The sequence below is a fragment of the Linepithema humile genome, chromosome 3 (genome assembly GCF_040581485.1).
Source record: "Linepithema humile isolate Giens D197 chromosome 3, Lhum_UNIL_v1.0, whole genome shotgun sequence".
Lineage (NCBI taxonomy): Eukaryota > Metazoa > Arthropoda > Insecta > Hymenoptera > Formicidae > Linepithema > Linepithema humile.
Genome location: NC_090130.1, coordinates 28,850,672 through 28,865,825, shown reverse-complemented (window position 1 = coordinate 28,865,825; position 15,154 = coordinate 28,850,672). Strand labels below are relative to the sequence as shown.

At 39.9% G+C, this 15,154-nt stretch overlaps 1 protein-coding gene across 7 annotated transcripts in view; it reads left to right on the top strand.

Moving 5' to 3' along the window:
* Nucleotides 1–15,154, top strand: part of LOC105676680 (agrin-like) — a 332,792-nt gene that overhangs the window by 63,406 nt on the left and 254,232 nt on the right. For all 7 annotated transcript variants that reach the window (XR_010889146.1, XM_067351411.1, XM_067351410.1 and 4 more), the window contains one exon: nucleotides 4,919–6,438. Coding sequence is in view for 6 of the 7 variants with exons in the window: in XM_067351411.1 (XP_067207512.1) it covers nucleotides 5,082–6,438 (1,357 nt within the window). In the remaining variant the exon portion in view is untranslated. The remainder of the gene's footprint in view (nucleotides 1–4,918; nucleotides 6,439–15,154) is intronic.

The following is a 15,154-nucleotide window of genomic DNA, read 5'->3' as shown; positions in this document are numbered from 1 at the left end:
TATATAGGTATTTAAATCAATTGTCCAGGAGAAAATTCTTAATCTTTATAGTAAGTGATTGCTATTATCCCAATATATTGGAAACGAGATACTCAACACATCTTAAGGCCATTACATGTAAAAAAGTTTTAGTCGTAAGACGTAAGCAAATCGACCAATCACATTGAGCAGTAATACGAGTCTCATTACTGCTCAATGTGATTGGTCAATTTGCTTACGTCTTATGATTACGGCTAAAACTTTTTTGCGTGTGATGGCCTTTAAGCTCTATAATAGGTCTAGTAAGCTTTAAGCCGTAAGTTATATTGACCAATCGTAGTCAATTATTCTTCACACATTCGTCTGTGATTGGACAATTTCTTACGGCTTAAAGCTTACCACACCTATTGTGGATCCGGTCTTATACAGATCACTCTGTTATACAGAGTCACTATAGGGGTTTCCCCCCGGCATCGAATGGTCGTACATACCGAAATGGAATTATTAGTCGGCGGGATATGCCGCGCGCAATTTCGGAATATCTTTCGATGGCGTCCGAATGGTCCGACGACGAAGTCAGGAATCAGGGAAGGTCGGGCGCAGGAGTCCGGGTTCTATCGGGGAAAGTTTTAACGGCGCTTCATTAAGCAAAATAGTTTCATACGGCGATCAGGCGCGTGCATCGGTATTCGGGGAGTTTGAACACGGGGAGAACGGCGACCAAGAGAGAGAGTGAGAGAATGGTGTTGGCTTGCGTTTGCTAATCCGGCAGCTCGCAGCCCTGAATTGTTTCCGACTGCAGCTACGTGTTTGCCCGCGACAATAATCGCCGCCATTCGATGTGAAACGCCAAAGGAAACACTCGTGCGCGCGACAGCGGCTGCGGGAGGCAAAAAGCGAGAGGCGGATTAATTCCACGCTCCTGGCGCGATTCCGTTCCCGGATATTCCGTCGTTATGATGAGCCGAACGCGCGACTACAGCGATCATTTGTGGTTACAAAATCCGAGTTTCGTCCAAATTATACGAGAAAGTGAGTGGAAATGAGATTTTTCTAAGTATTTCTGTTAAAAGATAAATTTTAAGATATTGTTGTTTGCATAACATTGAAAAGATACAGATTAAATAATCTCAACAATATAATAATGCTACTTTAACTATACTGTAATTCTTCAAAAAGAATATTATCTTGAGTGCATCTTGATTGACTCGATGCTGTGCGTCGTGATAAATGATGCATCAAGTGACACTCTGTCGGATTTTGAGTTATTGGAGAAAGCTGGACATGAACGGAACGTCGAAGGTTTGTGCTCTTTCCATTAGGTTAATGAAAGAGTGTATTCACTGTCAAACCTATCTTGTTTTTGTCATCTTCAGCAGAATATAGTGATAGTTTTGAATGTTTGACAAATGAACGTCAGGCATGATGTGAAGAAACTAAGAATACGTTTGCCAAGTTAGCGTTCATATGCGCATTTTATTTCTATTTATCTTTATCTCCAAGAGTGAAAAACCTATCAATGCATTAGCATAAAATTATTACAATGAATTGAAATAAAATTATAATGTTTTGAAATAAAGTTTGTATTGTTTTTAAGATTGCCGGATAAAAATAACAATTAATTGTCTAACTAATATTTTTTTATAATAAGTAATTCTTATTACAATGTTTGATACAGTTGGTTTTTTTTCACAGCTTTTTGAAGCTGTCTTCCACTTTATTAGACCAACACGTTTCTAAGCAAGAATTTCTTCTAGCTTTTTTGTAACTTTTTTACATATATTTTTGTTTTTCTCTGTCTTATTTTAATCGTTGTGAAGAAGCTTATAGCTTGATGTATTTTCGTACCGCTAGGCGACACGCAATTACCATTCTTTAAAAAGATTTTAAAAAGTTACGTTACGCTTAAGCACAAGGCGCCGCGCGGTCGGGACATTTAACGACCGGCAATCAGGATCAAAAAAAAGGACATCACCATCGTTTCTCGCCTGTTCTACACTTCTAGTCGCCTATTTTTTTAGCGGCTCCTCTCGCTCTTTATAATTCTTCGCGATACATTTTTTCCACTCTTTTCATCTCTCTCGAAAGCCCACCCTACAGCTCGCACCCGTCCTCCTCATTTTCGACGCCCATCCCGTCGTCGTTTGCATAAAGTGAGCTATCCGCGCTTTTAATATACGCAAATGAAGTTACGCGCCGGAACTAATCATATTTGCATGCGGAACAGCAATCTCCTTTGAGCCCTTGTCATACTTATTACTCCAGTTTAGTCGCTAGAGAAAATTTTATGACGTAGAGCGGCGGCTCGTAGAGCGAGGACCATCAGCGATTGATCGCAGTTGCCGGAAGCAAATACAACTTCTCGTCAATTTTCTTGTTTCGGCACATTACCTCGCTTGTTGAAAATTATCGATTAATAATTAATAATTGCGCTGCAATATTATGATGTACAGTCACGATGTGTTTATTTTTACTTAAAGTTAGACGAATTCAATTATAACATTTACTCTCATATACGAAATCTAATAAAATGTAATAGGGAAGGTGGGGTAAGACGGACCCCCTAAGCGAAAATGGCTATATTTTTTATATTAATGACAAAAAATAACTGAAATTTAGCATGAAGAAACTGTAGAATGTTTATTATAAGATTATAATGTTAAATTTTCAAAATTTGCAAAAGTTTGAATTATTATTAAGATTTTTAAAAACTTAATTTTGGTCCGTTTTACCCCATGAGTGGGGTAAAATGGACCATCTCATGGGGTAAAACGGACCAAGCCGAGATAATATGGATCAAGAAATAATTTAACTGATTAACTCAAAATCAAAATTATATATTATTTATTAAATATTTTTGAATAAGAATAGAAATTAATTTAACATTAATCATTTTATTATACACACAAATCTTTAAAATAATTATAATCTTTATAATTTTTAACGTTTATATTAAATATAACATTAAATATAACATTTTAAAATAAAGCATGTAAATAAAATAAATAATTATTATAAAATCTGTTTTTATTTGGAGACATTATTTTCAATAAATTTCAAGTTTCTTCTACTTTTAACAGTGCGTTTTTTATTTTTCATAGCTTTTTCCAGTAAAAAAAAATGAAATGTAAAATATTTCTCAAATCAGAGCAAATATATAAGCAGAAAACTATAAGTAGAAAGTATAAGTAGAAAATATAAGTAGAACAAATATATAAATTGGTCCGTTTTACCCCATTTAAATTGGGGAATATGACAGTGCAGTTTGACCGTTCCCGAACTGTCGTATTTTCTTCCAACTACGGATTTTCTATTCTCGCAACTCCCATAGTTTTAGCGAACTAGCGTTCGCGATTCACAAAAGTTTCTTCGATTCAAGTTACGTTGTTACGCTAATTTGTTCATCAAGTTGATTAATGAAGCCGATTGTCTTGGACGTAATATGACAATGTGAGGTATTATATGTCGTTGCAGCCGGCAGGTCTGAGAAGCACTTCTCAGGAAGTACGCAGTGAGACAGGAGACTTTGTGGTATTCTTGTTGGTATTCCCGTGGAAACTTCCGGAAGCGCGACGTTTGTCGTTTCTACGCAATCGCGTTTAATTAATTATCGATCGATCCGCCGTGGGCATTCAATTGTGAATACGCTCCGTCGACTGACAATGAGAATGGAGCCGAGCGGACGGGCGGTATTATATGACTGTAATCGAAAGACGCAGCTCAATGTGATTTATCGATCCAGCATGATTTAACGGCACTGTACTGGCCTATTCAACAAATTAAAATCGGAATTCTATTGACTGTAGACTCTGTTCAACTCCCGTCATCTAAAGTATTCTTCGGGGGGATGTAGCTGTATCTTAAAACATGACAAAAGCGACCATTTTAGAATGTGTATGTGTGTGTGTGTGTGTGTGTGTGTATGCTATAAATTTATATTAAATATTTAAAACAATCTAACACATATAAAGGAATATTAAATATATTAAATATTTAATATAACAAATATGGCAAGATTTTTTGTAGTTATGAAAAATAGTGTACCATCTGAAAAACAAGGTAAAGAAGTTGATGGGATTATAATGAAAGTATTAGCATATGCGCAATCTACTTGGACGATGTCATCTAGAACACGCATAATAGCACAAGTTGCGTGACTCTTGTGCTACAGCATGTACGCGATCAACATATTATTATTTCAGCATTAATATTAAGTACTTGAGGAAATGCTAGAAATCTAACAACAATATAACACGGAAATTACTTGAAAAACGAGAGAACATGGTCTTGAATCAGGGAAAAAAAGTTGCAATCATAATAGAAAGTGGTATTTCATGGAATTTTATTCTAAAAAAAAGTTGTTTGCTCAACGTGAAATGCTGCTGTTGTGTTTTGAAGCAACTTCTATTTTTCGAAACCTCCGGTCGATACATTCGACGGTCGCATTATCGTTGACTGCAACGCAGCTGCATTTCGGTCACGCACGATCGAGTATTATCGTCATCATTGGCTATAGCTGCCATTTGTGAACCACTGAGCATGCTACGAGTAATCGCCGTCTGGAGAAGAGCTTACAGATTATTGGTGTCCTAAATCCCGTACCGAGAGATAGAGAGACGTATCGATGACAAATCGATAAACATGTATGCATTCCGTTACGTACATTGTTATCGAAAATTAAAGCATGAAATCGCAAATTCTCCTATCTGCTTTAGTTGTATTCCCAATTTTGTTACTCTTCTCTGCTGGAAAAACTTACGAATCAATCCGTTCAAGAGATTAATCACAAAACGACATGTTTTAAAATTAAAATAACAAAAGTAAACTAATTACTATTTAACAACCTTACTATATAAAAATTCTTAGAATTATAAGCCTGCTGATATACTCGTCTACTAACCGTACTAACACTCTCTTTCTTTTCTCTCTTTGCTTCCAGATTTAACAGTGCTGATCCATTAACCCCGCGAAGAGAATCCGCTAACACAAAAATGCATCTCTAACTAATCCACGCGATTAACTCCGACCGCCGTTATCGTCAACCGCTATCGTCCACGGGTCGTAGCCCGGTCGTTCCGGAACGATCATGCGAATCTCCGAAAATGCGCAGGACCAGCAGCAACGGTCTCAAGCTCGACCTGACGGAGAACACGCCAGGTAGCTCGTTGTCGCGGCTGCCGAATCTGGTCGAACATGCGGAGACCTGTCAGGCGCTATCCGCCGGAACCGGTGAGAATTTGAGTAGCAAATTGCCTAACGTGGTCGAGGGCTCGATGGACTATGGTAGCGAGCGTAGGTCCTCCCGTTACCTGGAGTACCAAGAGATCAAATCGTACCAGGACCCCCAGTCGTCCGCCTCGGCGGTGCCGGCCTACGAGGGGGCCTACCACGATCAGTCGAGAGGATATCGGAACTACGATCGAAAGGCAGGCGTTGGCTTCGATCGGGAGAACCTCGAGAGGTTTGACAATAGAATATACCCGGAGGACGCACTGAGGTATGCCGACCGCCGTGTGGACCAACGGACTTATCAAGAATCGGACTTGGACGCGCCTTACGATCGAACTGACGCGCAAAAACTCAGCAGAGCTTATCCGGAGCTCCAGGATCCCACCAGGAGGTACTCGCGCGATCTGACCGACTACGAGTATGCGTCACGTTATGCCGAAGAGACGCTGAAGTTGGAACCCAAGAAGGATCACCATCACCATCATCATCATCCGGGCAAGATCTACGAGCCGCCGGCTGTCTCCAAGGGCTACGAATCGGGCGTGAAGACTCACGATTCCGCTTACGATCTAGGCACTTGCTCTGGACAGCAAGAACCGCCAGCTAGACAGTATGAGAGCAAATACCATTCGGTCAGCAAGATGTACGGCACCCTGCCGCGATATGAGAGTAGCAAGTCCTACGAGCCGACCTACGAGACCAGGCAACCCTTCGAGCCAAAGTACAACGAGCAATCGTACGAGAGCGGCGGTAAGAATTACGAGTCCAAATACGAGTTGACGAGCTCGAAGAGCTACGAGAGGGGCAAGTACGAAAGCACCTCGTCGTCTAGATATCAAGACAAGTCTTACGATCAGACCTTGAAGATCGGCGAATTGGGCTCATCCTCCTCCGGTGCGTACGTCAGGAAGCATCAGGATCAGGAAGACACCGGTGCGGAGAAGATGAACGGCTATCGGAAGAACAATTTTGAGGCCTACGGCGTTTATTCGGATCCCGAGGACGATCACGGCTTTCTGGCGGATAAAAAGGCGCCTCAGTACACGTACAAGGGCGTCGTGGTGAATGTTAGCGGCGAGTCTGCGGTGGTCGATCAGAAACAGTCCAAAGACAACAGGCAAACTGAGGTAATCAGGAGTCCTTGGTGCAGGCCGACTATACTACTACTTCTCCTGGTGCTGCTGGTCGTCATCTTTGTCTTCGTCGCTGGAATATTATTGTACTTCAATTGTGAGTTTTTACACCATTCATTTATGTGAAAAGTAATGTGCTTTTTATAGAGGGATGTATTGCATTAGCTTCAAAATCTATCGCGTTTGCGTATCACACGCGTATCATTTGTGCTCGCGGAATAATTGGGGCAAAAATTGCTATTCCTGACTTTTACTTATTTAGAGAACGATTATGTTTATATTTTTTTTATCATTTATTCAGAATAATAATTTTTTAACCCGAATAACAGTTTAAGAAAGAAAGTGAGAGAATCACTATTTTAAATGTTAAGTCGAGTTGTGAAAGTAAGAATAATGAAATATTATTTATTTAAGCACAAGATACTGAACTTCAAGTTTTGGAAATAGTTTATCATTCGGCCTTATCGCGGTGAAAAAGTTGAGGCACAAATTTCCTCGCTCAACATGCGACGTCAAGTGAATACTTGTTCATCGATTCAATTAAAGTTAATTTCCTGAGAGCGACTAATTAAAGATAATGCTTAAGGACGCTCGATAACAAACCCTGATGTGACACCGAATATCTAAGACGAAGAGTCGCTGCTAATAAACGTCTCGTGTTATTTCTCTCTTCGCTCACCGTCTGCTAATAGGACACGTCATTCGTTTCTATATAGGGTGCACTGTAGAGTGCACTTTACTGTGAGAGTGTGGAAATACGTAAACAATTTTTTCTTTACAAGAATTTCCATTTTTGCCATGTTTTTGTCATGTTAAAAATTTTTTAATATTTAAGTTGAAGTTCACTCACAAAACTAAATTAACTTTATTTTTTAAATTTAATTTTTCGAAACTCTTTTATTTGCAATATAAATATTTTAATATTCTTTTTATGCTACACTGGGAAAAATGTTTAGTTGAAGAAATCGAATATTTGGTTGAAATATGCCCAACCAAACTATTTAGATCAATATCCTAAATCAATATCTTTGTTATCAACATTTTTTCCTACAATCAGATGTTTAATTAAATCTTTATAATATAAAGCAAAATATTTGATTGCTATAAACAAAAGCCTCAAGAATACAATTTTGCTAAAAATACAAAATTTTCTTTCCAAGTGTATTTGGAAAAATTTACATCGACAAAGACGCTTTACATATTCTCATATACTCTCTTTTCGCGGAAGATTTAGTTATTTCTTACGTGACATCCTGTATTGTACTCTGCGCGTTTTATTGTCGCATCGCAATGTTCGTGAATCAGCGATACCGCTTGGCGATTCAGTTAATGAGCATCCAATTATTTACGGATGCTGCGCGTTTGGAATAGTAGTCACGGTACAAGTAGTGACTACTACGACTACGACGGCAATGACGACGACGAAGACGATGACACGTGTCGCCGATACGTTAAACCGGAACAGTTACGGTCTCTGGGGCAGTTTTATATGTCGAATTTGATATGCCGAGCACGTAGGGACTTGCCACTAGCGAAACTGTTCAGTCGGAATTACAATGCGAGTGGCGGATGGAAGGCGAACCAGTGGGTTTAAGGAAAATAGATGGAAAAGAATGATGGTCATGCCGGACAGACCAATCCGTTTTTGCGTTATGGACGATCGTGTTTGTTGAGGACAAATGGCAACAGAAAGGGACATGAAGATGCATTAAGCATCTTGGGAATCTCGAGGAAGCTTACAATTTTATATGATCTACATAAAATAAGGAAAAAGAAAGGAGTTTTGCAGATTTGTATTAGATTTCGATGCTTGTAAAAGCAGTGGTTCGCCCAGAGAATACTTGCGGCTTGAGAAATGTCTTTTATGATCAATTTATTGCGCATCAATGGTTTCAGATTTCTCGAAAAGCTCCGAGATTTAAATACTGTAAACTCATTTTTCTTTAGCGAGACTAATTAAATGACTTTGTTAATTCACGCAAAAAGGATTATTTTTAACATTGAAGTCGCTAATGGATCCCGTTAAAAAATTTTTTAGGAGGAAAATGTGTAAAACATAGCATAAATGTTTTTAGGCGATGACATTTACAAAATAAAAAAAATAGGATACTGTGTGTTGTACTGAAATATTGCGATAATACAATCGTGAAACGTATGTAGAAATAATTGCTTTTGTTATGGTAGTCAATTATTTTGCAGTTTGCAAAAGTTTTTTTTTTTCTTTTTTAATTATTCTGGTAAGCTATATATTTTGTACAACTAATAATTTTTAAAATTAAAACTATATAAAATAAAATACGGATCTTTTATCATAAAAAGCATAAAAACAATTATGTATTTGGTTTAAATTTATTGCTCTTTCTTTACTAGTGGTCCACTGATCACGTGTTACATATATGAGAAAAGATCGTTTAACGGCTGAAGCAGGTTCTAAAGGAAAGTATTGTTCGTGATAGAAATTTATTTTTCTCTTATGTGCACGCACATTTATTGGAAACGAAAAGAGAGCGACGGAGAAAACGACTGTAAAACAACAAGAGATGAAGACAAGTGGCTTTCTTATATGAAATCAATTTCCAATGGCAAATACAGAAGAACAGAGACGTAAACAAAAATCTTTTCCTTGAAAATTTTATTAATTTTTAAATTACATTTGGTTAAACAATTATAATGCATAATAAAAACTCGAGTTATTATTATTCGATTATTGTGTGCGTACGTAACTAAATTTTTTCCAAACTACAATACAAGTATGTAGGATTCTGTGATAAATAACTCGATACCGTGATTAACGAACAAGCAAGGATTTTTTTGAAGAGATACACGTCTTTTTGCTACGCACATATCTTTTCACTTCTCACGTAACACTCACGCCACGCACGTACCAACTTAACAACAAAACACTACCTATTTCCATCTGTTTTCTGTAACTGATTAAAATCACCTCCTACAAATATGACTCACAATATTTTTCCAGTTTTTATATTAATACCAAAAAGTAAAAATTTTAAATCTCTGTTTTTTACAAGATAATAGCTTAGGAATATAAAATGTCTCATTGCGATTGAGTGGATCAGTCATCATTTGTGAAGAACGAGCACGGCTCTCATACACTCCTCTCTTGTATTTACAGTTGTGTGGAAAAGCAGTCCGTATGTTATTATCGAGAAAGCAAAACTAAGCTGCCGTCTCACCGCTTCCCGTGTTCGTTCCCGTCGGGCGTAATATTCGATATAGATGCTGCATTTTTGCGCGGTTTATGGAATGTGGCCGTCTGAAAATATCCGCCGTTGTATTTTACGTTAGTGGACTTTTACGCCCGCGGCATTTTACCGTCGTCTTTTCGTTCTCCGCTTTTCCGAGGGATCCATTAGCGAATTTAGAGATGAAAGCAATCTCCTTAACGAACAAAGTCAAGAGTTTTGCGCAACATGTTCGCATTATTGCGTTTACCACACGTCTTATCACGATTGAATAATGCGTCATTATTTGTTATAAATGTTTCTTGTATTTTAGGTAATGTAAAAAATATATTGCAGAATGCAAAAAAATTCGTAGAGAATGCGGTACGCTTAAATTCGTTGAATAATTTGACAAGTACGGTCCACAGTTTAAAAAAAGGAGAGCATAAGCTCTCTTTTGCGAATCACCATGACTCGCCGTCGCGCACAATGACTCGCCACTTCTTTTTCTCCTGTCGACGGTTGTTTTCCCAGGCGACGGGTTCGAAGTTTCACTTGCAATGGCGCGATAATAGCATTGGCCAGTTTCTCGAGTCGAAGAGAATCCTCGGAATACTTGATCGCGTACACAGTGTTCATCCACCAAGCATTGCTATCTGTAATTTTTGCAGTTAGATATTTCCTGCATGGTTTGAAATTGGTTTCTGCTCGATGAAGATCCAATGAACGGCATCACATTTTTATATTAAATATTGAAAATTAAATATTAAAATTTTTCAAAGCGTTTATACGTTCCTTCGAATTACAGAATAACTTTGAAGTTTATCCGTGAAAATAATGAAATATTAATTCCAAAGTCTGAAACAATCTAAAAATTAATATTTTATTATTCTTGAAGCTTAGTCGCGAATAATTTTCCAATATTTCTTACATTTACACAACAATTAATTTTTATATTTATATAATAAGCAATATCTCTTTTGTATCGACGAAATAAGCTGTTCCTGGCGACGTCGTATATGCGATTGAGAGTACATTCAGTGGCGTTGGCGCACTTCTGTACAAGCACCAAGCCGATTCCCTTCTTTCGCGTATTCCGAGCGGCTGCGTTTGGCAGCGGTCGACCAGGGCGTTCAAGCGATTCGGTTTATTTTCGGGTCAAGTTTTCGCCCGGCTGCTTCGCAATCAGCCGGCGCATTGTCCCACGGACAATACATTCGCCGCGACGGAATACCGGCGCGCGTAGGAATCCCGGAGCTATCGTCTGCTCGCGCGCGCGGTTTGTCGACCGTCATGTTTTCGCCGGAATTTTCGGAAATTCGATTTAGATGCCGGCGTCGCTGTTTGTGACGCACGGCTCTGGTTTCATTGAACTTTACATTAAGTGGCGAACCGTGCAATCCTTAAAGCGGACTTGTCGTAGCGAAAGGGAGAAAAATACAAAGCCGCACCAAACGGGCGGAGTGAATTCAACGACAAACGGGGGTTTGTCATCTTCCACGTTTTTATCGGAGGAAAATTAATTCCAAATTCTACGAGGCATCTGTATCAAACAGACCGCACGACAGTTTTAGGACACCTTATATACGCGACGTCACGAACTTGCAGCGCGATGGCTTTGGCGCAGGATCGGGCTTTAGTATGTAAGGCACGTGTCCGCATCTGCCTTTATGAGAGTTTCCCGCGATTCCACCATTTCGTCCTCATTCTAGAGCAAGCTTGCTGCGCGCGGTGCACGACGCCGGTGCGGAAGGCGGGCTTGGGGTTTCGGGATTAAGGGCGTCGCCGATCATATTAAGGCCGGAGATATCTCGCCCGCCGCTCCTTATCCGCCGTCGTACGACCCCCATAAACCCAGCCGGGTTTGTTCCACATAAATTACAGGAACTGCCAGCTTCTGGATATACCGCGTCGTGTACCTATGTTGATGTAAATGTCGCGAGGTCATCGACTCATTCGCGATCGGAATAGCAGCGAAATAAGAAAGAGCTATGGAGACCGCGGATTATTTTAATTTGTAATTCCTGTTATTTATTAATTCGCAATATCTTTTGCGCCGCGCGATATCTGTCTCTTTTTGTTATTGAAGCAAAATATTTGATTGCGCCAAACTCATCGCTGAATCAAATCGATTCTGGATCGCGCGTACAAATTTTGAAGCATTTTTTACACCAGTTTTCTGCTTCGATTGTCTCCAGTTTCCGGAAAAAAATGTTGCATTGCGAGCATATCGAATGCACAAAGTGTTGGCGAGAGTCATAAGATTCGCACATGCATTATTTCAAGCAACCGCACGCGTAATTTGACCCGGCGGATAAATTTAGTATCCCTACGAGCGAAATGTTTAACTCGAAGTTAGCAGTGTGCTCTCGTTTCTTATCGCGTGCGCTTCGGAGCGCGAATCAGATTGCGGCACTTGCAACTCACTCCTCAACATTGTTAACCTGATACATACTTCTACGTCTCACAGCCGCTCGTATAAACCACCCCTCATCCTATCCGAGATAATCGCGTTACATGACACATTCGCATGCAACTGCACGAACATGAAGTTCCGAGATTCTACGGAGCGACAGCTGTTTGATCGCCGCACGAAAGATAGGTGGATCGTTCGCGAATCCATCGACTCGCTCTCTCGTTCTTCATTTACGATAGACAGCGATCCGAATACTTAAACGTCTTCCCATCTTCACACCCCCGTCTTCGCATCTTCGTGTCTCGTGAAAAGTCAAATGGTGCTACCGATTGCTACCGTATTCGACGCGAGAGAGAAAGGCGACGAAATTGGAACCTTTGGGTAACAGCTAAATCGCAAGAGAAATTGCTTTGCAGCACCCTAACAAAGTTACGAGCTATTTGCAGCACGAACTTGGCTAGAGTTGGTGCATCAATATTTTGTATCAATATTTAACGTGTCGGCATCAGTATAAAAAAAAAAAAAAAAAATTGCGGCACGCTTGATACGAAGAGAAAAGTTTGATACCGATGCACGAAGCTTGAGCAATAAATATCCAAAATTGAAATTTGACAAGAATTTGCGTCATTTCAAAGTAAGACGAGTGGAATATCAAAAAATATATACAGGAAACGATAACATGTGACGGATATCTTGAGAAGAATCGTTGCTTTCTCGCATCACAATATATTTTGCAGCACTTTTGGAATGGCGCCTGTAAAATTGGCGAGATTGCGTTGCGGCTGTAAAATTTGTTAGGTTGCGCACGATAACCGTTGAAAATTACGAGGTGAAACTTGCACCCTTTTAACTGATACAAACCAAATTCACCGGCGAGATAAATTCTCAAGCTGTAAAAGCGCTGTGAGCAACGGGAATTTGTATGCCGGGAGGATTTGGAGCGATTTACTATCCTGTAAAGAGCCGGCGCGTTTGTTTCATGCGATTTCACATTACATTATTATGGGAGAGACGAGGAAATGTCGTCCACAAGAGAACGTAGCAAAATAGAAAGTTCAGCACTACGCGGAATATCGTATTCGTCACAGTGAAAATATCTTGCTTCGCATGTCGGAGTGAATTAGGGGAACATCTCAAGTACGGTGAATTATCTACAAATTCTGTCGAGGAATTGTAAATACAAATTTTTTCTCCCAGAGAATACAACATAAAATATCAGTTTGCCATGTCCTCTCAGATGGAATATCGCTATTAGACGCCTAAATAGCTCTGAAGGCAAACTGACGGGAAACATAGTTTTTTTTTTTTAAATTTGACTACACAAGTTTTCGCAAATTGGTGTGACACATCATGATAATTTTTACTGTTATGCATTGAGATTAATGGTAATCAATTGTAAAGGCTCAATTTTTGATAACACATCGAGTAATAATAAATTCGTAAAATATGGACAACTTACTCTTTCTCGATAATCTGGAGTTTTGCTGTTTTGCGATTGAGTATGACATTAAAGAAATGTTTTTCAACTATCGGTTAGAGGTTTTTCAAAAAAAACGATTTTAAATGATGAATTTATTATATTATATTCCGAGAAGACTGCGTTTAATAATTGTGATGTAATAATTGTACTGAAGATGACAACATCCGAATGGTCGAAACGTTTTATTATTTAATGTGATAAAAAGTAATGAACTGAGCGATGTTTAACTAGCTCTGGCTCTGCAGCTTGTTTGTAATAATTTATTTAAATATCAGAAAATTGATCAAATCGTATCGAACGAGCAAATACTCAATTTATTGTTAACACATAATGTGTATTAAGCGACTTGCAATTATTGTAGGGAAAAATTTGATTTAAACTCATTTTTATTATGCGAGACGAGATAATTGTTGAATCGTTGTACAAATATAGGTCAATTTCTAAACGCCTTCGCGATAACAACGACGTCGTATCGAACATTCTCGCGTCTCTCGCGAGAATTCCCGAGTCCGCCGGCGGCGCTCCCTCGTTCGCGCATTCAAATCTGAGCTGAAAACTTTCGCGGGAAAGAAACTAATCGAAGTATCAAGTTGATTTAAGCACAGCACCGCGCCGCTGAGCTCACTCACCGAGCCGAGGAGCTCCGCCCGTGGCAAATTCGATCCCTCTCCACCCGGTTAAATTCGTCCAATCCTTTCGAGGCGCGCCTCGAATTAACTCTCCGTCGGGATTGTCGAACGAGCAACTTCGCGAGTACCCCGGAAACCGGGGACCGGGCACAATGGCGCGCTTCTGCATTTCCGGCGTTCGTTTCTCGCGACGGTGAGGAAAGTCCTCCCTTTCCCCTCTCCGGCCCCTCGCTCGCGGCGTTTCCGAGATTTCCGTGGACGAAGATGAACAGCGCGGCGCCGACCGATGCTGAGAGCCGGGGAAGGGTCGTGCCGATCGTTCGCGATTGGGATTGTTCGCGAGTTACCCAGTTGGAGTCAAGATTAATGTTAACTTCGCCGTCGAGTTAATAAGTCCAGCACCTATAAATCCCGCCGACTCCGTCTTTCCCTCTTTCTATTTCCCTCGCCCGTCTCTTCTCTGTATTTCTCCCTATCTCTCTATCTCTTTCCCCCTCCATCCGCGCCTGGGTCCTTCCCTGCCGGCGCTCCATTACGGACATTTCCTCTCGTCCCACGCTTTCACGCCCTTCTGAACCTTCCTTAAGCTTTCTGAAACTCGAAAACTTTTGCGGTGAGAAAAAGCACCACGTATCAGCGGTCTTCGGCAAGAAGCTCCCGTTCCGAGCGTCCCTTCGGATCGTTCCCTGCAGGAATCCGCGCACTTTTTTTGTCGCGATTACTTACGTCAAATAGTTTTCCTATTATGGTCTTCTCGCGTCGGCATTTGCTCCGTATTGTGTTTTATTTGCGTTAAAAGAACCGAGAGTGCGTCGCAAAACAAGGAATACGGATTATTTCACTTTCGCAACTTGAGTTTTGCAACTCCAAATATTTCGTCGAAAGAAAATTATGTAGCATTTGTAGCAGAAGCGTTGCAATGTAAAGTATATTCATTATAGAGTAAATTAGTTAAACTTGCGATAATTTATTTGCTTCAAAAAAGCAATACAGATATTTGTGTGCGTAAAACACATCTTTTATTACAACGAAAGCATTTTTTCGGAACAGCTATCGATCTCTTTGCACTTGTGAGTCATATTACAAGCAAACTCCTATAAAAAAAA